The 27,912-nt window shown below is 46.7% G+C and overlaps 3 protein-coding genes across 4 annotated transcripts in view; 1 reads left to right on the forward strand and 2 right to left on the reverse strand.

Moving 5' to 3' along the window:
* Positions 1-215: 215 nt before the first annotated feature.
* On the reverse strand, positions 216-7,028 carry LOC125715976 (germinal-center associated nuclear protein-like). Of its 2 annotated transcripts, none has more exons than XM_048988159.1 (21): positions 6,667-7,028; positions 6,356-6,585; positions 6,162-6,243; positions 5,895-6,033; positions 5,314-5,516; positions 5,086-5,225; positions 4,792-4,989; positions 4,444-4,712; positions 4,200-4,362; positions 3,962-4,116; positions 3,619-3,842; positions 3,328-3,524; positions 3,138-3,238; positions 2,914-3,045; positions 2,717-2,830; positions 2,479-2,631; positions 2,199-2,396; positions 1,144-1,212; positions 933-1,067; positions 688-830; positions 216-465 (listed from the first exon to the last, which is right to left on the reverse strand). In XM_048988159.1, the coding sequence occupies exons 2-21, from the start codon at positions 6,512-6,514 to the stop codon at positions 350-352; spliced, it is 3,090 nt and encodes a 1,029-aa protein (XP_048844116.1). In that variant the 5' UTR covers positions 6,515-6,585; positions 6,667-7,028; the 3' UTR covers positions 216-349. The 2 variants fall into 2 exon arrangements, with proteins under 2 accessions (XP_048844116.1, XP_048844115.1); XM_048988158.1 differs by having other exon boundaries at positions 676-830.
* A 798-nt stretch (positions 7,029-7,826) lies between these two features.
* LOC125715977 (germinal-center associated nuclear protein-like) overlaps positions 7,827-27,912 on the reverse strand; it is a 114,324-nt gene continuing 94,238 nt past the window's right edge. Inside the window, exons 3-13 of the mRNA XM_048988160.1 lie at positions 10,884-10,952; positions 10,673-10,807; positions 10,417-10,570; positions 9,942-10,206; positions 9,692-9,789; positions 9,227-9,617; positions 8,872-9,123; positions 8,659-8,788; positions 8,291-8,470; positions 8,045-8,195; positions 7,827-7,950 (exon numbers count right to left, since the gene is read on the reverse strand). Of these exons, the coding sequence (XP_048844117.1) occupies positions 7,864-7,950; positions 8,045-8,195; positions 8,291-8,470; positions 8,659-8,788; positions 8,872-9,123; positions 9,227-9,617; positions 9,692-9,789; positions 9,942-10,206; positions 10,417-10,570; positions 10,673-10,807; positions 10,884-10,952 (1,912 nt within the window). The 3' untranslated portion in view covers positions 7,827-7,863. The remainder of the gene's footprint in view (positions 7,951-8,044; positions 8,196-8,290; positions 8,471-8,658; positions 8,789-8,871; positions 9,124-9,226; positions 9,618-9,691; positions 9,790-9,941; positions 10,207-10,416; positions 10,571-10,672; positions 10,808-10,883; positions 10,953-27,912) is intronic.
* LOC125715981 (uncharacterized) lies at positions 20,311-23,142 on the forward strand. Its single transcript, XM_048988169.1, has 2 exons — positions 20,311-20,772; positions 21,516-23,142. The coding sequence occupies exons 1-2, from the start codon at positions 20,765-20,767 to the stop codon at positions 22,231-22,233; spliced, it is 726 nt and encodes a 241-aa protein (XP_048844126.1). The 5' UTR covers positions 20,311-20,764; the 3' UTR covers positions 22,234-23,142.

Here is a 27,912-nt window from a genome sequence, read left to right on the forward strand (position 1 = left end):
GTACTCTGAAATCAAACCTTCCTCAATGAGTGTCTGAAGCATCAGGTCTTACAGGGAAAGGAAACCGATGGTCAGACAGGAGGAACAAACCAACTGTATTAGCTCTGCATACGTAAACATAGCCTCAAGAGAAATGCTATAAGTAAAAGTAAGCGAATCCCACGCGACACCTGTTGTCATAGACACGGTTAGTGTCACACCTTCCTCTAGCCGTTCATCGCTGGCCCTGTGCCCAGCCTGCCCTGGGACCACCACCACCAGAGGAAGGGCCTGTGGCCAGGCATTAGCCTGCTGGATCTGCCGGAGCTGCAGCAGGGCGGATAACAGGAAGATGTCCCCGTCTTCCTCATCAGCCCCGGGACTGACTGCCGAGGGCAGCAGCATCAGCAGGGCGCCCATGCCCATCAGCCCCTTCCGCTTCTCCAATGCCAACTGGCCTTCCTCGCTGAGGGGCCCGCGGGCCACCTGACCCACAGTGAGAAACATGGCCTCACTTCCTGCACTTGCACCCTTCGCAAACATCTGTGTTACCACAGGACCTGCTAATATCACATAGTGCCAGACTATGCTAGGCTATGTTAAGCTATGCTAGACTAACATTAATGACAGAACATGCAACACAGGGGCATGAAGCCTGTCGATATTCATCGGCAAGTTCCCCCCTATCTGCCACACCTTCACACACACGTGCACTGTGTGCATGCGCTCCCCCACGCTCCGCAGGCCGCTGCTGATGCTCAAGGTTTGCATGTGTCCGTTGGGGGACCATCTCCCTGTGTTCTTGCTTCTCCGAGTTACCGAATTTGGACTCCAGCCATTCTGTCAAAATCCTGCATCAGAGATGGGAGGGGGGCACAAATGTAAGCTCCAGGACCTCTAAACCCAACTAACACCCAATCCCTCCCCGAACGACACCCAGTTCCCCCACTTACTGGTTAGCAACACTGGCATCTCTTTCATGATCACTTGGCAACAAGAGGGCTGCCTTCCAGAAGATTGTGTCAGATGGGTTCGAGACGCTTGCTGCCACCAGACTGAGCAGGTCCAGTGGCCCCCACACAGATTCGCTGAAGTGGATGGAGATGTAGATGAGCACATGGAGAGTGATGGATGGCTAACAGCTACTCTACAGTAGCACCATACCTCAGGAGCTGCTGGTAGAACAAGTGGACCTTCATCTGATGCTCGGTTTCCCTTCGCATCTTCGCCAACCTGCAGAAGGCAGCAGAGTGTCAGCATCGGTACACTTAACACTACAGCAAATCAATGGCCAGCAAAATAAACGGACAGGACGGAAGTCATTTTGGGAAGTACTGTCTAATTCAGCAGAGGTGCCCCGATCCAATATTCAAGATACCTAATCAGACGGATCGGACATCGGCCACATGTGACCGATCCATGTTCAATAATTATTTAGTTATTGCCAGTCTATTTCTTCTTATACTGAGTGGTACAATCAAATCGCACAACAGCTTTCCCCCCTTTTTTATTTTTTGTGGCATTCAAGCTGAACGTTAACGCTTCCTCGGTTTTTTGACACTCAGTGTGTGTGAGTGCAGTGACTTCCCCTGCTATGACGTCATGTGCATGTCCTTTGTAGTGGAAGGATCAGGTGATGGTAGCAAATGCAACTTGCATGCTTGCGAAGCAAACTAACATGTCTAAAATCTGGAAGAATTTTATGCTTGAAACAACCAGTAGCACAGCGATTTGCGATCTTTGTAAAAACAAAGTAACATTCAGTGGAAAATCCCACTAATAGTGCACTCAATTAAGGCAATGCAAGTAATATGAAAAAAAGCGATGGTTTGGAAGCCAGCTTGGGCTGTTTTGCGCACTCGCTATAGCTTGATACACGAGGTGCTGCTATCACAGTGAAAAGTGACGCATGCCACTTGGGTGTACTTGTGAAGATATTCAAACAACTGCAAAATGTCTCAAAAATGCTCAATACAAGATGCACAAAAGAGGTGGAACAGTATCTTATGTATGTTTCTTGTGGGCTAATTAAAACTTCTTTTCCATTTGTATTTACTAGCTTGGAAAAAAAAAAAAGAGCTTTGGTCCTGGATCATACTCATAATCAGCCAATACCTTATGTTCAGGTATCAAGATTATATTGGCACTGAAAAAGTGGGATCGGTGCACCTCTATTATGAATATTATGTCAGCATTATTATGCTGTGAGAGAGATGTACCTGGTGCAGGAAACAGAGAGGTCCCCAGCGTGCCCCAGGTTGACCACGCCCCGGGCCAGCCTGTCCAGGCAGGGTGAGGGGGGGGCACTGGGGGCCAAGGCCTGCAGCCTGAAGCGGGGGTCCACACAGCCAGGGGCAGCAGGAAAATCACGCATCTGTCGCTTCAGCTGCCTGCGCACGGCCACCACATCACGCCACCTGCAACACATGCACAGGGTGAAGCCCGGTTGTCGGCGAGCATGTGGGCAAAATATCTGGTCCCCTTACCACTGCCCCTTACCTTTTGATGAACCTGCGTATACTCAGAAGCTCTGCTTCCAGGACGTCTTGGGCCAGCAGGGTGAGCTCACCACACAGCGTCTCCTCCAGCAGTACCTCACACACGTCTTGTGAGCTGCGAGCCACACATTCTGCCTGCTCTTCTTGGGCACGCCTGGCACGAAGGGGCATGCGTTCAGCCTATATACAGTTATCTGAACACTCTCTATGACCTCTGATCCCCCTTGGCTCACCAGTACCTGATCTCTGTTGAGGCAGTCTCCACGATGCAGTCGCGCAGCACCTCCTGTGTGATCTCGGCACACAGTGTCTTGCTGAGCCGGGCCAGGAGCTCCTCGTGTTCCTGCTTTCTCCTGACAGAGACAGGCCCATCAGATGGCACATCCCCTCAAAATGCACCCACCCCTCCTCCCCAGCCCAGACAGGTGAGGCCTACCTGGCTTCCTCCATCCTGCGCTTCTCCTCAGCGATATGCTCCCTCTCTGCCTGGATCTCGGCAGCAGAAACCTCCTGCAGCATCTGCTCCACCACCTCACTCAGCACTGCCTCCACCTGGCCGTTGCACATGCTGCAACAACCCATCCACATCACCAAACTGGTGTTGGTTGAGTGTGACAACCCTCTAGAGGCCACTGCTCCCTATCTGGCTCACGCTCCTACCTGAGTGCAGCAGAGATGTACTCGGCTCCGGTGGCAGCCACGTCAGCCACCTCGGCCTGCACTACCTCCTCCAGCATGGCCTCTACCTCCGTGGCGATGTCCTGCAAGGGGGGGGGGGTTATTTGTCATTACTATGGCAATACCAACACACTGCTACTGGGTTGACACGCAGCAATGAGCAATCTATCACCTGCTCTGTGTAAACGGGCTCCGGTGGGGGAGGCGTAGGTGGGGCGACTGGTGGTGCCTCCGACGGAGATGCCCCAAGTGCTCCACTCTCCTCTCTACCAGGGAGGCCAGCTGACTCCGCTGGGTCGCTCGGCATCTTGGATCGGTGCTGGAGGGCCCGCGCATCCAGCTCAATGGGGGGCCTCTGAGGGGAGGCTGCTACAGCGTGGGCAGGAAAAATGACAAAATTACAATCAGAGGCCAGAAGGTGGACGAAGCGTAACAGTTAGCGGAAGGTGGAGTGCAGACGCACCAGCCCTGGGCACACTGCCTGCCTCCGCTGGCTGCCCATCCCCACGGTACTTGTTGCGGCTGTCAAAGCTGTTGACGGGTGTGTGTTGGGGTGGGTTGGGCAGTGGCGCGCCGTTGACCACTTGGCCCACCAGCACCTCCCGCTTCCTTGCGATGGCCACAGAGCGCTTTGGACGTGGCTGGATCTCAGGCTCCTGGTACGCTGTCCGGCTTAGCTCCACCATGCTAGGGGGAGGGCAGAGCTTCAATAAAATATACCACCCATCATAGATTAGCACCCCCATCAGAGATAAGCCACCCTGCCCCCAACACAAAAGGGACAACGAAGCACAGCCCAGCCTTACCCTGCATCGACCGCGAGCCCATACTGCAGCGCGAGGTCCGAAGCCTCGCCGGCATTCTGGAACATGAGCATCCGGACCAGGTCTTCGACCGGGAATGTGGTGGAACCACGGGAGCTGTAGGCCACATTCAGGGCCCGCAGAGCCTCACGGCGCACCTGTAGGGGGCACCAGAGCGGTCCAGGTAAGTGAGGTATTGGGGCTGATGAGGATGTAGGGAGCGGAGCAACGGCTCCCCCACCTGGTCGAAGTAGCGGTGCAAGATGCAACCAGCCAGATACGAGGCCACCTTGACCAGCTTGAAGAACCTCACGAAGTTGTTGCTGTTCACAGCGGCAAAGGCCTGGACGGCAAACTTCACCTCCGGAGAGTTTCGGAGCTCCGCCCGGAATTGCTGCACCTCCCTGCAGGTAGGGAGGGAATGAAATGTCAGCTGGAGAGGTGCCACGGTGACACGGGACACCGACTGCCGGCCAGCCACCCACCGGAGGATGTCTCCATCATTGAGCTTCAGGAGCACGCTGTACTGCCGAAACTCTGCCTCATGAGGGCAGTAGATGTTCTTGCTGGCCAGGTCCTGGTACATCTCCTTGAGGCTCTGCAGGCATTTGGTCAGGTTTTCATTGTTGATCTTAGCATCAAAGGACATCATGGGCTCCTGGCACAGGTGGTGTGCGCAGTGGATGTGGAAGCGGGCGCACTTTTCAATAAGGGACACCGTAAGCGGGTCGCACAGGTGCTGCTGAGTGATATCCTGCAGATGGCCCAGAAAAAGGATCAGGACGAGGCCCGCAGGGCACAGGAATAATGAGACACGGACTAATGTTGCTCACCTTCCGGATACCTCGTGTGCGGTTCCACACAAAGTCATACCAGTCACGGTAGTTGTCCTCACCCTGGTCCATGACCTGGGTAACCAGGTAGTTCATGGTCATGTTCAGCACAGTAAGGGGCCGCAGTTCATGGGGGAGGGGCTCCTCCTGGTCAGCAGAGGACCTGCTGTACTCCTTAATGGCAGCAGTGTGGTCCACCTGCGTGGGGTGCAGAGGGTGATTTGCAGCCTGTGGTCTGTCAATTCATGGCGGGGAGGGGGAAGCATTAGGAAAGAGGGGCAGGGGTGGTGATACCTTCTCCGTGTTGGGGATGACCTCAAAAGAGCTCAGTTGGTTCCGGGTCTCCCTCATGTAACGCTCCTTCTCCGGACACATGTCAGGACACGTACCCACAAACACCTTGGACAGATCCAGGTCGGTCCTCTTGGGCCGAGCTGTGCCAGAGGAGACCGTGTCAGCTGGCGATTCACTTTGGGGTGGGAGGGGGGGGTGGCTCAGCAACGTGACCCTAGGGGGACCTACCCTGTCGCAGGATCTTGTCCCGCTGCTCTAGCAGACGATACTTCTCCTCTGCGGTTTCAGCTACCTGGCCAATCAGGTGGAAGAGGGGAGAGGGGAGGCTGCTGGCTAGATGTTCGGATTCGAGGCCGTCTGGGCTGGGCTCCATCTGCGGCTCACTCTCAAACTGCAGGGCCTTTGTCGCCAGGGGTTTCTTGGCTGGTGACCTGAGAGGGACAGACCAAAGGCTGAAGAGCTTCTAAAAGCTGGCAAAACCTGGGCTCCTTTGAACACCTGGCCAGTAGGGGGCATAGCAGCCAAAGAACTCAGTTTGACTTTAATGTCACGAATCCGAGCCTGAGGTAAAGAGTTTCATTACCAGATGACCTAACATAACTCAAGCTGCTTGGAAAAAAAACAAACAAAATGTATACATAATAAAAAACCAGAGTGATCCAGATTTTTATTTTTTTTTAAAGAACTTGCATTGGGTTTCAAAAAGGTGATTTTCTTCCCTAACTTAATTTAATAAAGACCCGGCCATCTTATTGTAAAATTGAGTTATTTACTCTTACGGTAAGAGAATGATTTAAAGACAAGATTACCCTCTGGATAGGGATGAGCTGGAGGACCAGCCGGAGGTGGATTTGGAGAGGGCTTTGCAGACAGGGGCTGACTCAAAGCCTCCTGCCTGGCTCTGAGGATCAGGGTCATCTGGAGGCCTTTGGCCCTTCTCTCCTGGACCTAAGAGACACACAGAACCAGTTCATCGAAACAGCTGACATGGGAATGAAAGGCTGCAACGAGTCACAAAGACCCCGCCCTGGCCCTGGCTCGATGCACAGATAGAGAGCACCGTAATAGTCACTCACTCTGCTTCTTCCTCTGCCAGAAGATGGTGAGCTCATGCCTGCGCAGCAGTTTGCCCTTCTTCTTGGCTTTGGCAGCAGAAGCCTGAAAGATACCAAAAGTCAGTGAGGAAAGCCCGGGAGATCATGGACGAGACCACAGCCTAATGAGTACAGCGACCAAGCCCCCCCCAAAGGTGTGCAAAGCCATTGCTCACATGGTCGTGGAAGTGCACTATGGCCAGGTTCTTCTGGGGCCTGCAGAAGATCCGCTGCACACGTCCGAACTGGCGGAAATGTTCCCCCAGGATGTCCTTGCTGTTAAGACTGGCTGGAATGTTCTTGCATTGGAGCACCATGGCTTCGGAGGGTGACATCCCCCCCAGGCTGTCTGTGCTGTCCAGGCGGCGGGCACGTCTCACTGTTGATGCTGCCTCAGTTTCGGGATCTGTGGCAAGTGTCACAGAGTTCAGTTTTTCAGACTATACTTGGCTTCGAACCCAATGTGCTTCTTCCTGGGAGTACTCACCCAACTCCTCCGCCCTCTCAAGGACCTCCCGGGTTGGGGCCTGTGACCTTGGCGGCGTTGAGGGTGAGTGGTCGGTGCCATCGAACCCTGGTGCTCCGCCTCCCCCCAGTCTGGCTGTGGCTCCTCACTCCTCTTCGGCTCTCGCCGGGTCTGTAGGGCCGGTGTCTTCAGGATGCTGGTCAAGGCACTGCGAAAGATGCTGCTGACAGGCCCCCGGCCCCGGACCAGGGGCCTCTTGGGAGGGTGCCTGGGGGCGGAGTCAGCACCAACTTGGGGCTCCTCTGATAAATGCTCCACCATCTCCTCCTTCCGCTTGGTACCCTTAGCCGCTGCCTCCCCTGCATTCTCCCCCTCATCGCCCCCCCCCCCACGGACCTCACCAGACACAACCCCAGCGTCAGTCTTGGGTTTTAGCGGACCAAAGCTGACAGCACCAAACAGTGGCCGGGGCTCATGGAGGCTAGAGGCAGAGTACCTGGAGACAGAGGCGGCCTGGGAGGTCCCCCCACCCAGGCCACTGCCAGCACCAACGGAGGGTGCTGCTGGTTTCGAGAAGCTGAACTCCTGGGTGGTGCTGGGATGTGCATCTTTGGTGGGGAGGATGCTGCTGGACACTGCGATGGGCTGTGAGAAGCTAAAACCTAATGCTCCAGAAAGGAACTCAGAGGCAGCAGGAGCAGGCCCACTGCTGTCCATACTGGTAGCGGTGGTGCTGGATGGGCTGGAACGAAGGCAGAGGTCTGGGGAAAAGCCGAGTTCTGGTTAAAGACAGAGCTCTGACCGACCCCGGCCGGCTGCCCGAAGGAGGGCGGCGGGCCGAACCTGGTGTCGCTCTGTACAAACGACGGGGTCTGACTCCCAGAACCGGGCATGCCGAAGGTCGGGGCCTGTCCAGACGCCGTCCCGCCAGGCTGCCCGAAAAGGGATCCGGTCTGGCCGAAGGCAGACGATGTACTGAAGAGCGAGGTCTGGCCGGTGCCCTGGCCGAGGGCAGGCGGCTGCACGAAAGGGGCGTTCTGCTGGCCGAAGGAAAAGAGCCCCGAGGTCGGGGCGCGCGGAGACTGAAACACTCCGCCTTGTGTTCTGCCGAAAAGCCCAGACGGATTCATTGTGTAAAAAGCCCAAAAATACGGCCTTCAAAAGTCGAAACAGAGTTCTTACAGCGCGGTAGATTTCGGCGTCCTTCGGCCTGGGAGATTATATCCGCGCCTGTGTCACATCTGCGGAAATATACAAACTGGCAGCTCCCCTGGCCTGGTCACTGCGGACACTGCGCTCCTTCTGCTACAAAAATGGGCACAGAAACAGTCTCAACTGATGAGCACAGGGTACTTGGGGTCTTAAAATGTGAGCAACTGTGTAGGCACAGGGTCAATACCAGGGCAAGTGCAGGTGGGGCAGCCATCTTTGGGGAGGGCACTACGATCTCCGGTACAGACAGTAACGAAGAAGGCAAGAAAAGTGGTGAGGAGGAAGAGGAAGGGCCCAGGGACTCGACGTCAAGCCAGGTACGCAGCTGGTCCTCGAACCTGCAGATCCAAGTCAAACAGGAAATGGCTCAATGTTTATGCCACAACTCACATGAGAGAGTACACGTGTGTAGCATGTCTGTTCTCTGTCAGACCTGCGGCTCTGTTCTTTCTCCTCCTCAATGCGAGCCAGGAGGTCCTGGGGGCTGGAGGCAGCATCCAAAACAGGGGCAACACCGGATCCGGACTCAGGGTCCTCAACCATGCTGTGAAACAGCTTCTGTTGAAGACGTGGCCTGGCCAGTCGAGGATGAGGCCACATGCTCTGGTGACACCTGCAATGGCAGAGACTTTGGATAAGAAGCCAGTATTGTACACCACTCTTGGGGATATGAGCAAGACTGGAAGCTGATGGCTTTCCCTCTTCTTCCATTTAATAGTAAATAATATTCATTAAATCTGCAGGTCACTGTTAACAGTCTATCTGGAATGTGTTAGATTTACATGGCTGGCTGGCTCTTACCCTGCCTTCCCCTGCTGCTTGTCCCTGTGCGTCTGCTTTACGGCATCCACCCAGCAGGACGGCGGTATGAAGCCCTGCAGCCCATCGCTCAGGAAATACACCGAGATTTCTCCGTCGTCACTGATGACATCTGAAGATGGTGGGATAGGTTCACACCTGCATGGCATCCCCAGTAGGCCCCCCCAAACGTCAGACCCACCCCACCCCCCTCACCTTCACTCACGGGGCACCCAGGAGGGTTCCAGTCCAGGAGTTGGTGCTCTACACAGAGCATGACAATTTCGTCCCAGGGCACCTCCCAGAAAGTGGGCTCCTTGTCCGGCCCCCCACCTCGGCCCACACAGTCCTGACGCAGCCTCTCCAAAAGGTTCTCCAACTGGGACATAAGGAGTGGCTGGCTGTGGCGGGACCATGGGATTTGAGATACGTACTGGAAGATGGAGGCAACCAGCTGGCTCCAAGGAGCTGGGTGGGGGGAGCGGTGGCAGCAGCAGAAATTTAAGGAAACAGACTAAGAAGCAGCCACTTAGCAAGAAGTCCGAATTCCGAATCTGAGGCATGGACATACCCCCCACGGCTGGCAGCGGCCAATCGGGCAGCCGCAGGCTCAGGACTGCCCCCTGGAGCCACTCCAGGTGCTCAGCCGAGTTCCAGAGCAGATGTGGTAGGCAGTCACCACCCCCTAGCACCGAGAACTCTGCCACGGGCCAGGAGAGGCCAGCCAGACTCGGGGACGACACAAGGCCAGCCAAGAAAGCCAGGACAGTGTTGTAGAGGCCGATGACGGGTGCAGGGCCCTGGGAGGGCAGTCCCGCCATGTCACGGTCCCTCCGATCACGGTGAAGCCTACCAGCAAACTCGCGGCAGAGCCCGGCCTCCACAACCTGCACCAACGTCTGCGAGACGAGCCGGGCTGGTGCCGTGGAGCAGGCAGCGAGCCACCTGACGGCATGGCGGATCTGCGGGGAGACGGGGGTGATGGTCAATGGGATGGTTCAATCTTACCGAGGCCAGCGACAACATGCACACTCACCTGCTCGGATCCTTGGGGTTCGTTCGTGGTCTCGGGGATATGGACGAACATGTACTCTGAAATCAAACCTTCCTCAATGAGTGTCTGAAGCATCAGGTCTTACAGGGAAAGGAAACCGATGGTCAGACAGGAGGAACAAACCAACTGTATTAGCTCTGCATACGTAAACATAGCCTCAAGAGAAATGCTATAAGTAAAGTAAGCGAATCCCACGCGACACCTGTTGTCATAGACACGGTTAGTGTCACACCTTCCTCTAGCCGTTCATCGCTGGCCCTGTGCCCAGCCTGCCCTGGGACCACCACCACCAGAGGAAGGGCCTGTGGCCAGGCATTAGCCTGCTGGATCTGCCGGAGTTGCAGCAGGGCGGATAACAGGAAGATGTCCCCGTCTTCCTCATCAGCCCCGGGACTGACTGCCGAGGGCAGCAGCATCAGCAGGGCGCCCATGCCCATCAGCCCCTTCCGCTTCTCCAATGCCAACTGGCCTTCCTCGCTGAGGGGCCCGCGGGCCACCTGACCCACAGTGAGAAACATGGCCTCACTTCCTGCACTTGCACCCTTCGCAAACATCTGTGTTACCACAGGACCTGCTAATATCACATAGTGCCAGACTATGCTAGGCTATGTTAAGCTATGCTAGACTAACATTAATGACAGAACATGCAACACAGGGGCATGAAGCCTGTCGATATTCATCGGCAAGTTCCCCCCTATCTGCCACACCTTCACACACACGTGCACTGTGTGCATGCGCTCCCCCACGCTCCGCAGGCCGCTGCTGATGCTCAAGGTTTGCATGTGTCCGTTGGGGACCATCTCCCTGTGTTCTTGCTTCTCCGAGTTACCGAATTTGGACTCCAGCCATTCTGTCAAAATCCTGCATCAGAGATGGGAGGGGGGCACAAATGTAAGCTCCAGGACCTCTAAACCCAACTAACACCCAATCCCTCCCCGAACGACACCCAGTTCCCCCACTTACTGGTTAGCAACACTGGCATCTCTTTCATGATCACTTGGCAACAAGAGGGCTGCCTTCCAGAAGATTGTGTCAGATGGGTTCGAGACGCTTGCTGCCACCAGACTGAGCAGGTCCAGTGGCCCCCACACAGATTCGCTGAAGTGGATGGAGATGTAGATGAGCACATGGAGAGTGATGGATGGCTAACAGCTACTCTACAGTAGCACCATACCTCAGGAGCTGCTGGTAGAACAAGTGGACCTTCATCTGATGCTCGGTTTCCCTTCGCATCTTCGCCAACCTGCAGAAGGCAGCAGCACTGGTTGTCGCGTTGAATACAGCCGTCTATGGGAGCGAATGCGTCAACAGAGCCGCCATCTTGGGACGGGGTAGAGCTCCTTTTAAATGAATGAACGTCTATCAGGGACAAGCTGGCATTCAGAAATAAAGAACCATAAATGGGCAAATTTGAGAAGCGATTTTTATTGTCTTGGTTCATTATAAATGTCAGACATGTATTTACGACCGAGCCACGAGTAAATCGACAGAGAAGCGGGTTTTCTTAACACAGCCTACTTTTATGTTCAAAATGTAATGCACATATAGGTATTTTTTCATTCTTCCATTCGAAATAAACATACACTACTCTCCTACTACATGCAGAACAATGCAAATACAAAACACAACAAAAAAAGGCCAGCAATGTTAGCTGAAAGACCCTGGTAATCTCCATGATAAGCCCCATTGCGTTACCACTCATGCATTTATGCAGGCCGGCCCGTGGCATTGGCAATATAGGCAAATGCTAAGGGCACCATTCATCCAGGGGGTGCCACAAACGGAGGAAGAAAAAAGTGTAACATTCCACTATTCTTAAAGCTAGTTGGTATTAATGCGTCTTAATATGAAAAGAACAAGCCCACATGAATTTACCTGCTTAGCAAAGCCTATTAAGTAATAATAATAATAATAATAATGATGATGATGATGATGATGATGATACGTAACTTTCCTATGAGCCGCCCCCCCTTGTAACCTCCCTCAATAACGAACACAAGTTGATCTCTGATCACGGGCATTTATTCACATATCTATCCGGTCGAGCATGCCGTGAGAACTAGATAAAATAAAGCACATACATCAAAAAATGAATCAGTAAAAACACAGGCATTTTCCTAAAAATAACCAAACACAAACCTAAATAGGCTACAGCTTGCTCACGCCATTAACTTATGACTGCAGCTCATACAATAACTCCAATATCCATGAATATTGACGTTATAACTTAAAACACTTTCTCAGCCGCATAACAAATGCTGCACTTATAACTGAGCAAAACAAAAATGTTACCAGCAAAACTGACCAGACCTAAACCCAAACGCAACATTAGTTCCGCTATAGTTTCCCTACACCTGGGGGGGGGGGGGTGCCGGCGCTGATGCTCGCCTAGGGCGCCTCATCAGCTAGGACCGTTACTGCATTTAAGCATTTAGCAGACGCCTTTATCCAAAGCAACGGGCATTTGTATAGACTTGTAGAGAACTATAGTCAATGAACTGTACACAATACATTTTCCAGACAAGGAAAATACTTTATTATTTTTTTTACATTTACGGTAATATGAAAGATGAACATCCAGTTACCTCCTTTTTGGAAAAATAACTATAGACAGGGCAGGTCTATACACACAGGCATCTTGTATATATTTGTCAAGAACTATAGCCAATGAACTGCAATATATACTGGTGTCAGTACAGAAGCTGTGTCTTTCCTGTGACGTGGGGGTGGGAAGACAGAGGCTCTGTGTCTAGTATTTAGTATCCTTATAACAGTACTATTTTACACAGTTTCTTCCTCAAACTGCTGGTCTGTAGTTGGAGAGTATGTACTTTTGCCACATGGTCTTCTCTCAACTTGTGAAAGCAAGACAAGTGAAATTAAATTGAAGCGATGGTTGCCAATGCCATCTTGAGTTTCAGCAATGTGATCACAAAGATTAAATATATCCTGAAAACCTACATCTGCTTTCACAACCCTGTTCAACAGAGACTGGATGTTGGAGGCTTGTCTGATGCACTGCTCAGCTGAGCCAATCGCCTTTAATTAATTTAATTAATTAAATTAAACTTAAGTTGCTTCAAAATATTGTTTTAGTTTTGTAATTGATGCAATTTAAGTTTTAACAATAGCAGATAGGTCAGAGACTTTTGCACAGTGTCAGTAAAGTAGAACAAGTTTATCCACAATTTCTACAGATTCAAATGAAATAATAAATTGATCATAACTTACAACTTGGAAGCCATTCTTGAGAAGTTGTTCAACAAAAGATGAAATCTTCAACAGAATCTGGAGCTCTTGTCTCGCTGGAAGCAGAGGTAGAGTGACTTTACATGTGCAGGTCTCCTCTCCTTTGGCACCTTACAGGGTCCTCGTCACCCAGTTTAATTTGCGGTTTAGAAGCATTTTTTTTAAACATGTTGGGATTCAGTTGCAGCGCGCTGACTTTGTGTGTTTCGGGGCATATCTCAGGACGGCAGGATACCAAAATGGCGAAAAAAAAAAAAGTTTACGTCATCAAAATGGCGCCCGTGATTCTCTTTGGGTCCTAATGACCCAGTATTCAAATTTAATGGGATTAGGAGCGGAGCCTGCATTCAACTACCATGAAAAAAAAAACAACTAAATACTAATCAGATATGAAACCAAAGCGCTATGGCAATGCAGAAGGGATGGGGCTAAAGGTATGAAAGAATGATAGCTAGTAATAAACAGCTAAACTTGTAATAAAAAGCAGGCTCCGAAAAGACAGCCCACTGTGAATACGCTCAGAGTCCTAAGGACCTAGGATTCAACTTACCTAGTATTTCGCCGAGCTGGGCCTCTCCAAACGCTAGCACCGTGCAAAACCCTTGCAGCACCGTGGAAGACTCTCTCACTCCAGCGGGGGCGGGTCCGTAAAGAGATCGGCTGCCGCTTTCGCCGAGCTGGGCCTTTCCAAACGCTCTCACCGTGCAAAAGCAATGTAGCACCGGAAAAGACGCATTCACTCCCGCGGGGGGGTCCTCTGGGCTCGACTGCTGCTTTCCCTGAGCTTCCCCAAACGCTGTGCCAAAAGCCTTGCAGCTTCTGAGCAGAAGCGTCCACTCCTGAACTGGGGGGAACAACGGGGGAGGGGGTTTCGGCGCTCATGCAGGAATATTTTGCGACTTTGCTTTTCATCTGGGATTTAGCTCTTTACATAGAAGGTAAACATTGTGCTCTGAAATATCCAGAATGTTGCAAAATAGCAGCGAAATGTTTTTGTTTTGAAATGGGCTGGGGTGTTTGTATCCATTTAGTTTCGTTCTTTGCATTCCCCGTACACGTGATAGCTTTATGGCAGTAATTACTCTGGGCGCCTGCCTGTCTGGGTGGTCGGCTTCTTTTATCTTTTGTCAGTGACCAAATGGTGAGCTAGCAAGAGGTACTAAAAATAGCTTTACAGCAGGGAAGGACCAGGCACAGTTACTGAGCAGAAAACGGTCAAACGGTGGCAAAAAGCAACCAAATATATAATGGCATGCCCTTTTTATTTTCTTTTAATAAATTGTTTTTTAGAAGTCAGCATATTTTATACAACAAATTATGCATTTTGCATGACAAATTGCAGTTCAGAGTGTTTTCGAGGCTTTGGAATAAACAATTACCCAAATGTCGGGAAAGCCCATTGAAATGAATGGGAAGCGAGAGGCATAAAGCACTTTGAGGGGCTTGCGCAGTTACTTGGAGCGTTATAAAAGCAAACCATTTGAATATGTTTGCTCTAAAGAGATCCAAATTCATAAAAAAGTACAAGTCATTACATTTAACTTTTTTTTACATTGATTTAACAATAAATATTGTAATTGCCGCTAAGTGTCGCACTTACTTTGACCGGCTTTCCACGGTCTATGTCGACATCTAGTGGTAAAAAAAAAGCATTACATTACACATAAGGGAAGACTTTTTGCAGTAAAGACGACATTTTTTGTATTCGCAAATTTAAAAAAAATATATTAATAAAACTATTAAAATTGGGTCACGAGGACGCGCAGCAGAATCATAGGATGGTGAAATTTGAGGAGCCAAAGTGTCATACCATTCTGACCGCGTCCCCCACCTCCGCCCCCCGTAGCCCCGCCCTTCAGTGTCACTGTGAGGGACACCTTGAAATTCAAATGTGAAAGAAAGTAACTTTTAAAAATGATAAGAACTGAATTTATATTTCTAAATAAAGTGATAAATCGATAGTGCAGTTGTAAAACTTCTGCACGACTTCGCCACCACATCACATTTCCATCCATCCATCCATTTTCCAAACCGCTTATTCTATTGGGTCGCGGGCGGTCCGGATGCTAAGTTATGTTGCTGCTCATATACATTTGATTTATGTCTGTCTTTGCCATTTAAAGACCATGTTGTGACTCGGGCAACTTTAATATAAACTACTGGAGCTGAAATATTCTCAGTTTTACAATCCCTTGATTAATATGGAAGATCGTAATTTAATATAAACAGAATGGTAATAATGAAAGTTTGCTTTCTTGTCACAGTAATCTACCGCAACGCACCGCATACCATCGGAAGGCTACTGCGATTCTGAGCAACATTGGCAATATGATCCATTTTTTTCGCCGCTATTACCCTGAAATTTCTGACTGAAATCGCTACCCCGCTCTAACGCACACTAGGACTCACCCACTCTTCGCAGCGAGCCAGCCTTAACTGGAAACTGCCCCATGGCCGAGTGGTCTCATTCGCCCGACTCAACGTAAACAGCCTTCCGAAGTAAGGTGTATTCTGTTCTCCGAAGTAAGGCGTGGGTTCGAATCCAACTTCCGACAAAAGTTCTTCAATCACTACAGCAGCACCTGGTTAGCTCTAATTGCTTTCTTTTATTTTTGCGTTTCAGGCAAAACTACATAACACTTAAAGACACTTCCGGCATGTAAATGGAGAACGAAATTATAGTTATACCGAATCTCCTACACACAATACCAAGGTTACCAACTTTGCTCAGCTGACCGGAGTCAGACGTTCAATTCGCCATAACCCGGAACTTCATCAGAAGTAGTTAGAAAATGGATGGATGGATGGATGGATGGACGGACGGACAGATCAATAAAAGTACAGGACATCCATTTTACAAAGAACCGTCAACACTAAATGTGTGCACTGGTCATGCTCCTGGAAATTAAACTTCTTTTCTGAAAAGCAGCATGTTCATAAATTAGCTGCTGTTATACCTTGGGGAAACAAATGCAGATGAAACTGTAAAACAAACTGCAGTGGCAAAACAGTTCTGGCTGCCCGCCAGCCCTTCTGCCTGTGCTGCCCTGCCTGCCTACCCTCCTGCCCATGACATCCTGTCGGCGACATGCCACAAAGCAACCCTTCTTTGCCACAGGAAATGTCTGGTGCAATTTCTTTTTTAATTGTACATGTCAATTGCATAATACCTTAAACTAATTCTTTATTATTTCTATCATCATCATCATCCTGATAAGTATTTCATTAGTATTCCACGGTATTTTGATTTTTCAGGAATCATTGTGTGTACTGTATACTTTTAAATTAGTTTGCACTATATGTAGTGTCTCTGCACCTGTGCCTTACGTACTTGCTGCAGCTTGCACAACAACTTCTCTCAGGCATCAGTATAGTTTATCTAATGCAATATTTGTTGTTTGTTTATTAAGTGGTTTTAGGTATTTTGTGTGTTCCACTTAATTTAGTGTAATTAGTCCTAGTTGACTCAGGTTTAGTTTGATATTTCCTTCTGTTTGTTCCTCTGCATCATGCTACTGTCATAACATGTCAATGTCTTACCTAACTTTTGTGCATTATGTTTTGGAGAGAAAAAAATCATGACTTTTTTTTTTAGATTCATCCACTGATTCTATCACCTCTGACACATCCCCCCTCAATATTTGTTTGTTTGTTTGTTTATGTATTTGCTTGGGGGGTGGAATTAACAAACAGAAATAACTGAATGAATCAGGGTAGTGAAAAACATTTATAAACTTATAATTTTGGTATTGGTATGATCCTGTTCTGGTTAGTTAGCCGAGGGAGTAAATCATCAGGAGTTTCATCTCTCAAACTCCTACTACACTCACTCAGCATCACAGTATGGACTCCCCAATGCAACTGATCTGCACGTACTCTGGGAGGAAACCTGGTTCGGGAACAGCACCATGCAGGACAGACGAGCTCTACAGAGGGTTGTGCGATCAGCTGAGCGCACCATCTGCACCGAGCTCCCTAACCTGCACTCAATCTACAGCAGGCGGTGCTGGACCAAGGCCAAGAAGATCGTGAAGGACCTCAGCCATCCCAATAATGGACTGTTCATTTCATTAGAATCTGTAGAAATTGTGGATAAACTTGTTCTACTTTACTGACACTGTGCAAAAGTCTCTGACCACTGACTGCTATTGTTAAAACTTAAATTGCATCCATTACAAAACTAAAACAATATTTTGAAGCAACTTAAGTTTAATTTAATTAATTAAATTTTATTTTAATATAAATGTAAGTAATTAGTCAACATGTTTCAATAGCTATGATTATGTACATTACAAACCTAAAATAATATTTTGAAGCAGCTTAAGTTTAATTTAATTAATTAAATTTTATTTTAATATAAATGTAAGTAATTAGTTAACATGTTTCAATAGCTGTGATTATGTACTTTACTCAGTCTAGGAGCCATCAGGATATGCAAATGTTATTTATCCAAACCACTGTGAAACGAACAGTGTTGATGATGACTGGACTGTTTCTTTATTCAACTAAAAGTAATGAATCAAATCTAATCTTTATTTATGACTTTTTTTAATTTTATTTTATCCCCAGTGCTTCGAGCAGGCATTTCCTGCTCTGCCCCGTGTGCAAGAAGACACAGCCAAGCCTCTCAGTGCATCTGGCTAGGGTGTGCATGAAGAGGTCTTCGAAAGAGGCCATCCAGGAAGTGATGGAGAAGGAAAAGCAGAATTCCCTTGAACTTCTGCAGTGGGGCAGGGTCTTCAGCTACAGGCTGAACTTCAGCTACATTATGCCTGTCAAAGTGTGTCAGCTTAGCCATTTCAGAACCTCTGCTAAAATCATCCTAGTATTTGTAACGACCATCCAGTGCAGCCATGTATTTTTTGACTTGGCCACTAGCACACCTCATACAGTACAGCTAGTCAATCTGTCACTGACTTTTTAAACCAGTATAATTAATTATTTAATTGAGCTGTTGGTGAAATTTAACAAAATCATGGAACGGCTGAGGTGCCCCTGGGGAGAAGTTTGGGAACTGAAGCGGTGTTCATCTAGCCATCCAACTAGATATCAGTAACGCTTTAGAAAACAGAAGAAGTTATTACTAGTTTTTATTGTGTTACTCTTAATTTGCACATGTTCTAATGTTAAATTGTGTCATTTATTCTAAGTCAAAGTACACTTGCTACCCAGATAAACAGCTTTAAACATTTCTTTGGACTGCCTAAGACTTTCACACAGTACTGTATGTCTTAGAACATAAGAAATTTACAAATTAGAGGAGGCCTTTCGGCCCATCAAACTCATTTGGGAAGAACTTAACTAATAGCTCAGAGTTGTTAAAATCTTATCTAGCTCTGATTTAATCATCTCTCTCAATATAATATTGGGATAATTTATTCTCTTCAGAGGCCTCCATAGAATAGTGCATCCATCCCCTCACTTATGTTCAGACAGTCAGAATAACAACAGCATCATCAATTTCACAGCTAGATTTAAAAATTGCTTTAACATAGAGTGATTACAGAAAAAAAGGTAAACAAATATTAACAAGATTATTAAAACGTAATAGACATATTCGTCATTCAGACATATTGCGCTTTTTTAAGAGCAGAAGGGATACATTAAATCACGATTATATTTTGTCCATAATATATATATATATTTACATATATATATGGTGGTGCAGTGGTTAACACTGTTGCCTCACACCTCTGGGACCCAGGTTCGAGTCTCTGCCTGGATTACATGTGTGTGGAGTTTGCATGTTCTCCCCGTGTCCTCGTGGGGTTTCCTCCGGGTACTCCGGTGTACCCCCACAATCAAAAACATGCTGAGGCTAATTGGAGTTACTAAATTGCCCATAGGTGTGCATGTGAGAGTGAATGGAGCTCAGGAACCCCAGCGCCCCAGTAGGATAAGCAGTTTGGAAAATGGATGGATGGATGGATATATATATATATTTATAATTTTACATCATTATAAATGAGAACTATAAGTGATTGCTAATTACTGTTAACTAATGTCCTGTAATCAGTGGAGGCACATGGACACTTTGGCCAGTTATCCTATTTCTTCAGCGCCAGCCCAACACCCAGCACCACAGACAGTGACCTGTGTTACTGTGACATCTGGTTCCTTCATTGGCTCTATTTATTTTTCTAGAAATAACTAATTGGCTCTTCCAGACTATATGAAGAGAATATTTTATTTTTATTTAGACTAAGAAAAGCTCTGCATGTGATCTCCCCTTTACTGCTCAAGGAGGGCACACGCACATCAACAAATATCAATGCAACAATTACAGATGAACAATTTCTCACAGCTTCAGAAGAAGTCAGAGTTCTGTGTAATTCAGAAATTGTCTAAGACCTCTGCTAGAACATTTTCTGCACTTCAAAATAAATGACACCTGGGTCCATTAAAAGAAGGTGATGCTGCCTGAACCACCAGCCAAGGCTGGGAGGAAAGGGAGGAACACTAGTAAAATGAAGGAAGAAAAGCAGCCCACCCTATCTCATGGTCACGGATACAAAAGTCAGGAAGTGTTATGAAGAAGACACCACACTTAAGACCATGGTTTTATGCAGTGAATTACACCAGAGAGAACTTTTGCATTTTAACTGTGTTACGTAACATTCCTCAGCCTTCATTTTTTTCCACAGAATGCAGGACATAATTTACGGTGCCAAACAAAACAGCGGAACTGCATTGTAGCCAATTATTTGTTTCAGTAGTTTTAAGATAAATAGAACATAAAATGGTTGTTTTACTTAGGTAAAAATCCAGTTGAAACAGACTTTATTTTAAAAAAGTTACATTGGCTTTAAGTGATGGCACATGTCGCTTGTGTTAATACTGCTTTGATTTTGAGGATGAAGTCTGAAGTGTAGGTGACATGCAGAAGCATGCAATTTGACGTTTGGGGACTGTAGTTTTTAATGGGACAATTTGAATAAGGAATACTGGTGATATGCTTTTTAAGGGGACAGCACACGAAAATTATAATACAGAGTATTAAAAGAACCGCTCTTTAAAGGAACTGAATTATCTTAGTGTATTTTACATCACAAGCACTCTCGGTCCGTTGGGGAGTCCGTCCCACTGTACTTGGAGAATGCTGCCATGCATTAATCATAAATTTCATTCAGTTGTGCGACAGAAGTTCCCTTCTAATGTTTTCTTCAACATAACAAAGTCCCACGGTAACAAAAGCGCTGAGGCCAGGATCGTTAATTGCAATGTGGGGAATGCAGACCAGCTGGGGTGGGGGATCGTGCTCAGTCACGGTAAAAGGCAAACGGGTAAATTGTGAATACGCTCTTAATCTAACTACAGCTTCTTGAATTGTGGGAGGCGTGTGTAACATAACGTTGTTCCACATACCAATATCACTACGTATCGGTATCGCAAAACAAAGTTTTAAATGTTAAGATTCTGTCATTCTGAAAATCAGAGTATTTAAGACATTATGTTACATAGCGATTTGTGGAGATAAATGCCCTCGGACAGTAGCGTTCATTTCATATTAAGTCTCTTTAAGTCATTGTTTTATGTTATGCAGGATGAATGTGCGAATTTTAATTAATCATCCTTTAAGGGTTATATGCTTACGGTGTTGTATACTATTCTCGGTGAACAAGTTAACTTGTAAAAGTCTGTTCCTCTAATTATAGAATAATATATAGAATAATTATACAAGAGCTATAATTATTATGATGTTATTATTTAATTGTGTGGGCCGTGTTGCTTGATTACATTTGACTCTTCGGCACGTGGGACGCTGCCGGTTTGAAAGACGCAGCTTCACTTGTTTTCTGCACCAAGATGACGAGGTACGTTGCTTTTCTGCTCCCATTTTATCGGATAATTTTTCTTATTTAGTATCTGTCAAATTTGCATGTATATTAAAATATGTTTGGTGAGTAAAGTCAGTATATTGCTTTTAAATAAAGTGATTTTGTTCCGGGGTACAATGTTAATTATATTTAAATTTTATGCGCAAAGTGTAGTTGATATTTCGCTTTTCCGCGTGCGCTTTACTGCGCTTAAGTAAATAATTGCGCTTGCTTGTGAGTAAATTAGTTCATTGCTCTTAAATAAAGTGAATATTGTTGCGGGCTACTGTGTTGGTTATATTTAAATTTTATGTGCAAGTCGGCTAGTTTCCTGTGCCGCAAAGTCTAGATGATATTTCACTTTTGCACGTGCGCTTTCCCGCGCTTTCATGTTGCATTCGGAAGAGGATGCGGGTGGTTGCGCTCGGTGCTGCCTACAGCAATGATATTCCAGCAGACCAGGAGAGGGCAGATGTATTGCAACAAACACAGATAAAAGTAGTGAAGCAAGACCTGAAAAGTTTGTTTGGTGACTAAAATCAGTATATTGCCATTTAGTAAAATTTAAAATTGTTCCAGGCTTCTTTCTTGATTATATGTAAATTGTATGTGAAAGTTAACTAGTTTCCTATGCTATAATGCAGTTGTTCATTGCGAAGGTGTCAGTGCAGAACTGAATTCCATGTGCCAGGAGTGACTGACAGCTCTATTGTATTGCTTGTGTGTTTTTCCTCATTCAGAAACAAACGAATTGCAAAAGCTGTCAGCTGGAGCAACGATCGATACTGGGCAACTTGGGACAAGTGGATGGAAGTGATTGACTGGGAAGATGAGGAAGAGCTGTGCTCCCCAGCAGAATCACCCTCTGACCAGGCTGACCGTTCCATCGTGTCACACACCCGAAAGCCAATTGCCAAGGCAGTTAGCTGGACGGATGATGTGTATTGGGCAGCCTGGGACAAGTGGGATGAGATCATCTGCTGGGGTGAAGAAGGAGAGTGCTCCCCAGCAACTCCACCCATCAACCAGCCTGGGAGGGATAAGGGGTTAGACATGCATGGGTTAGAGGTTTTTCTGTTAAATGAAAGGACAGTCTCCATAAAGCCTGCAGATGACCACCAAGACAGGCTGAAAATAGGAGCCGTAGTGGTCGACCTCTGCCAGTTTGAGCTAGATGGTGTAAATGATAAATTTGAAATTGTCGAAATACAAATTGGAGAGGTCAAATTGGAGGAGACTGCAGAGAGGGGTTTTAATTCAGAATTTGAATTGGAAATTATGGATGTGGAGATAGAGGTTGTAGACAGTGAATTCCAGCTGAATGCTCTTAATTGGGAAATTGCTGGAACTAAAGTGGACAAATTATTAGTGGAACACCTGAACATAAATAATCTAGAAGCAGGCAGTGTGAAGGTGTCCACATCAAATGGGAATGTGGTATATGTCAATGGTATGTGAGTGTGTTTGGTAATGATGGGTGTGAATGGTGTGTATAAGTGGTGTGTGTGTGTGTATGAGAATGGTGATTGAATGGTGTGTGTGAGGTAATGGTGTGTGTGAGTGACAGGTGTGTGAATGGTGTGTGTGAGGTAATGGCATGTGTGAGTGAGTGTGAGTGGTAATGGCGTGTGTGAGTGAATGGTGTGTGTGAGTATATGGTGTATGTGAATGGTCTATGTGTGTGTGAATGGGGAGTGAATGGTGTGTGAGTGACTGGTGTGTGTCTGGTGTTTATGAATGGTGTGTGTGAGTGAATGCTGTGTGAATGGTGTTTATGAATGGTGTGTGTGTGAGTGAATGCTGTGTGAGTGACTGGTGTGTGAATGGTGTTTATGAATGGTGTGTGAATGAATGGTGAGTTTTTGTGTGTGTGTGTGTGTGTGTGTGTGTGTGTGTGTGTGTGTGTGTGTGTGTGTGTGTGTGTGTGTGTGAATGATCTGTGTGTGTGAGCCTGCCCTGTGATGGGTTGGTGTCCCATCCTGGGTTGTTCCCTGCCTCGTGCCTGTAGCCTCTGGGATCCATCTGACCGCCTGTTCCAAAAGGCAAATTGATCCCCACATCCCTGAACAGGAGAAGCGGTTTTAGAAAATGGATAAATGTTCCCAGAGGTGTGAGGCAACAGTGCTAACCACTGTACCATGCATATGTATAGGATATGTAGAAGAATACCTGTTGCAGTTATCTGATGTGTGTGTTTTTCACTCTCCCTGCCGGCCCCTGGAGGTTTGGGCTTCCCCTTTGAGTCTGGTGCCTCCCAAGGTTTCTTCCTTCTAGGGAGTTTTTCCTTGCCACTGTCGCCTATGGCTTACTCACTGGGGGCTTTGGGTGGGGGTGCTCTAAAGCGCTTTGAGACAATGTAATGTTGTGATATCGTGCTATACTTTGTTGTGTAATTTTCTATTTACTCATGCAAATAAATAATTGTTTGATAACAAAAAGCACTTGTTTCATTCTTTTTACTGCGAGCATATCAGTCACTTCCCTTGTGCTCCTGCATTCAAAAATGAAAGTTTGTCCTGCCCTGCACTTAATTGCCATGGATTCTACGGGAATGCAGACCTCTACTTTGGTGGAATCCTGCTGTTGTTGTAGATGGTCTGCTCAAACGCTTTCACATTGTGTACAAGCAGATTTGTTTCTGTATCTCTGTAGAGAAGCATTCTTTTCTTCTACCTGGCAAATCCACAAATATAATAGCAATCCACCAAGGTGCAAGTGCACCTAGCTCTTAAAGAAAATGTTAGAAAAAATTAGTTTATAGCATGTTTAAACCATAAACACAGCAGTGACTGAGTACATCCCTTGTGGACCAGGCGCCTGGCTTTGACTATTTTTCTGCCATTAAACTAGCAAAGGTGGCTTGGCCATGACGTAAAATAACTTGTGCCTTTAAATTGTTAAAAAGTCCTGTGTGTTGTAAAGTGAGGTATGAAACAGATACCAGGTCGTTTCAGTAACGGTCAGCGTACGTTTTCTTCATGTGATTTTGTGGTTTCAAATGTTTCATTGGAATCAATAGTATTTGCCAATTCCAGTTGCCAGGTAACTTCAATAATTTGAATAGAATACATGATAACATTTTAAACTAGATTACAGTTAATTGTTATTTTTCTGTTTAAAAAAGACAATTGCTGTAATTTACATACGACAAAACCTGTAAAAGACATTTTGGAATTCTTTTCTAAATGAAATGAAGGTACTTTGTTACTCCCCTTGGGGAAATTCTATTTTCACCTACCCCATTTTGCCCTACTTGACACATGGGCACAGACGAAGGTGACAGCAAGCCTGGCAGCAAAGGGCAGCCACCTGTAGGGACACCCATGGAGCTGGGGGTTTTACAGTGATTAACAGCAATTTTGCAATACTTTTCTGGCAGTTTTTTTTGCTAGGAATTTACAGTCAATTCTACACTGAAACAGACGTCATTCCTAAGCGCAGCATGGACTGCTTCTGGACACAGTATCAAATGCGACTTCCAGAGTCACTTGAGTAAGCTGGAGATGCTACATCCCCGGGTAAGATTACCTGCAGTAGGCAGCCTACCAAAAGAGGGCCTTTCCTGTTCCCTTGGTGAATTAGAAAACCAGTGGAGAGAGCTCTCCTGTTGCAGTTTCACAGAGATGAACAACATGGAGAACTTTGGATTGAGGTTTTGCAGTATGAGGGTGCTGAAGGAAAAAGGAGTTTTAAAGACATTGGTCTGCCTGTACTGCAGATTTTGTCTCTGCCCATTTCAGATGTTCATGTAAAGCGTGAATTTACTAATGTGACATTCCTTAAATATAACCACCGAAACAGAACGGTTGTAAATTTGCTGTCCAGATTGGTAGATGTACAACTTGGACTGCAAAGAGATGGACTGACACAGAGGCGGAGCTATGGATAGGCCTGGGTGGGATTGACAGCTGGGCCCACCCATTCAGATTAATGAAATTACATTTTTTATATATAAATTACCGGCTTCTAACTGTTCCTATACATCACTGTTGTTACTGTGGCAAGTACAATAGAATGTGTGAGCTCCCTCTAGTGGTGCTCTAGGTAGAACACCACAGTCGTAGGTGTATTATTGTTGCAGTCACCATGTTGTAAATATATAAGCCAATTTAAGAAAATTTGGGGTAATGAGTTTCACTCAGAAGTCCATCCATCAGCCACTTTTCCATATTTAAAGGCTGCAGGAGGATGCTCACATGGAAAAAAAAGACTAATTCATTTCTTTATCCAAAACTATTTCTTTCCTCATTCATTAAAACGAAAAGAGCTTTAACTTGTGCGTGCATTGCTTCATTTTAAGCAGCATTATGGAGTATCATTGAAGATAGAAAAGTTTATGAAGGGTCTGATTTTCGACATCTTTTACTCCTGGTTTGGGCTATAAAATTGGAAGGAGTTGCCAAACATGACCGTGCAGGGTCTGCGCTGTTCTCATCTGTGAACAGTGTGTGGGTTTGTGGGTCAGGCATAAATTTGGGGGGAGGGGCTCCCTCCAGCATTAAAATAGGGAGATATCCCCCAAAATAATATAATTCTTCATATTCAAAAAAGTACAGATAAAATTAATCTATCTCACCAGTTAATGTAAAGTTTTTTCACCCCAAGCACACCTACCCTTCCCGAAAATGGTTTAGTCTGAAGTCCTGCTCTGGGGTACGTTTCCTATACCACGATGCACTTTGCAAAAGACAAATATATATCAGGAAAATATATAGCAGGAGATGAAAGAAAAAAGATACATTCTGCGGGCCATGGCTGCTGCCGCCTGGCAGAGGGTATGAGGAGGAAGTGCAGGGACGATGTCAGCATCACCAAAAGGATGGTTGCAGCACTCTGGAGGGAGCAGGTGAGGTGGGCTGGGGGGAGCACCAGTCTGCATTCTCTCACTCCTGGGGAGGACCGAGTATTGGCCATCCTAGATCTCAGAAGCACTTGAGGGAGTCCCGGGGTGCATAAATCTCTGTAGTCTACCCACCTCCCAGACATCTGTGCTTTCTACTCCCCAGCCACTTCCTCTTGGCCCACCAACATTTGTCCCCCTGTAGTGTGATCACCAGGGTTCCTCAATGTGTGGCACCTCCACACCTGGCTCCTCTACATCAGCCATCCCTCCTATAGGCCCCTCTACATCAGGGCGACACTGTCCCCTGAGTCCCCAGAATACCTTTCAGTCTGGTAGATCACCAAACCCCAACCATCCTGCTTCCTTGTCACCACACGCCCCTCCTTCCCCCCACGCACTCAAGCCCACTGGTGCAGAAACATTCGCTGCCAATGTAGTGAAGAGCTCCTCAGGTCTGAAGGTGGAAAAAATATCTGTTCTGAGGGGCATCCGGGAGGAACCGGCAGCCCTGATGGAGCAGTATGAAAGACACCATAAAGAGGTGATCGCCTACCGGAGAGAGACACTGGCCTTACTGGCCCAAAGGGTCAGGAGGCCCAGTGTGACAATATACTGTATCTCCCCACCTCTTAATGTCAAGGGCGCCTCCAAGGGGCGGCCACATCCCTCCTTGGAAACCTCTGGCCACCCCTGTGGCAGCCCCCAAATATGGCTGTAGAGAGATTGTTTTATAGCGAAAGCTGTGGTGCACTCAGGGACCATTAACTGTGTAGCACCTGGGGCCTGCATCATGAAACTGAAAGTCTGAGTTAGAACAAAAGTTTTAGCCTAATAAAGTCAAACAAATGCAATGCGCGATCATAAAAATCATGCCTGTAAGAAGGCTCCTGCAGTTTTAAGGGCGCACCGGTGCATGCAAAGGACTGTGGGTGCACTGTGGGGACACCGAGGCACGCGCTGACAGCGTGTTAGAACTTAAAGTTTTTCCTGGTCAGCAATATATGGAAGTCCTTACATTATATGTATGTATTAAGTTATATAATTGTGCTATGTAATTACCGAATGACGCTAAACTCATTTAGTTTGGCTTTAATTATGCTGATGTTTAATGCCGGTGTTGTGCTGCAAACTGCCCCTCTGCCACGGATTGTAATCTTTCATTTTAAAGGAAGTGTAACTTCATTTATCTTGCTTTAAGCAAACTGAAAACTCACATTACTTGTTTATAATGATATTTTACAGACAAACCTGAAGTTAAGATTAACTACCTCCTGTAAAACGTCGCAAATGTGACATGATTTAAAGGCGACAGTAATGCTTCGCTTTTCGACGACAGACGCCTTCAGTCGCAAGAAGTGTTTCATTTTCTTGAATAATATTTTTGATACTTTGTTGAATTAATTCTGCCTCGATATTTTTGATATTCTGTCTTCTTTTCATACTTATAATGCGGCGAATAGCTTCATACTCGGCACATCACACCTGGAAATAAAATAACATCGAACTAAGCAACAGAAGTAATCAGAACATAAGAACATAAGAACTATACAAACGAGAGGAGGCCATTCGGCCCATCAAGCTTGCTTGGGGAGAACTAAACTAATAGCTCAGAGTCGTTAAAATCTTATCTAGCTCTGATTTAAAGGAACCCAAGGATTCAGCTTGCACTACATTATCAGGAAGGCTATTCCATACTCTGACTACACGCTGCGTAAAGAAGTGCTTCCTTAAATCCAGCTTGAAATGTTCTCCCGCTAATTTCCACCTATGGCCACGAGTTCGTGTATTTAAACTAATGCTGAAGTAACTATTTGGTTGAACAGCATCCAAACCTGTTAGAATCTTATATACCTAGATCATGTCCCCCCTCAATCTCCTTTGCTTGAGACTGAACAGATTTAGCTCAAGTAACCGTTCCTCGTATGACATTCCTCTAAGACCAGGAATCATTTTTGTAGCCCTACGCTGCACCTTTTCTAAGGCCACAATGTCCTTTTTAAGATATGGTGACCAAACCTGCACACAATATTCTAGGTGAGGTCTCACCAAGGAATTGTATAATCTTAGCATTACCTCCCTTGACTTAAACTCCACACACCTGGAGATATACCCCAACATCCTATTGGCCTTTTTTATTGCTTCCCCACACTGGCGAGAATGGGACATGGAAGCATCAACATACACACCAAGGTCTTTCTCATGATCAGCTACCTTTATTTCAGTGACACCCATGAAATACCTGTACTTTATATTTCTGCTCCCTAGATGGAGTACCTTACATTTATCGACGTTAA

This window comes from Brienomyrus brachyistius, chromosome 20, assembly GCF_023856365.1.
Source record: "Brienomyrus brachyistius isolate T26 chromosome 20, BBRACH_0.4, whole genome shotgun sequence".
Lineage (NCBI taxonomy): Eukaryota > Metazoa > Chordata > Actinopteri > Osteoglossiformes > Mormyridae > Brienomyrus > Brienomyrus brachyistius.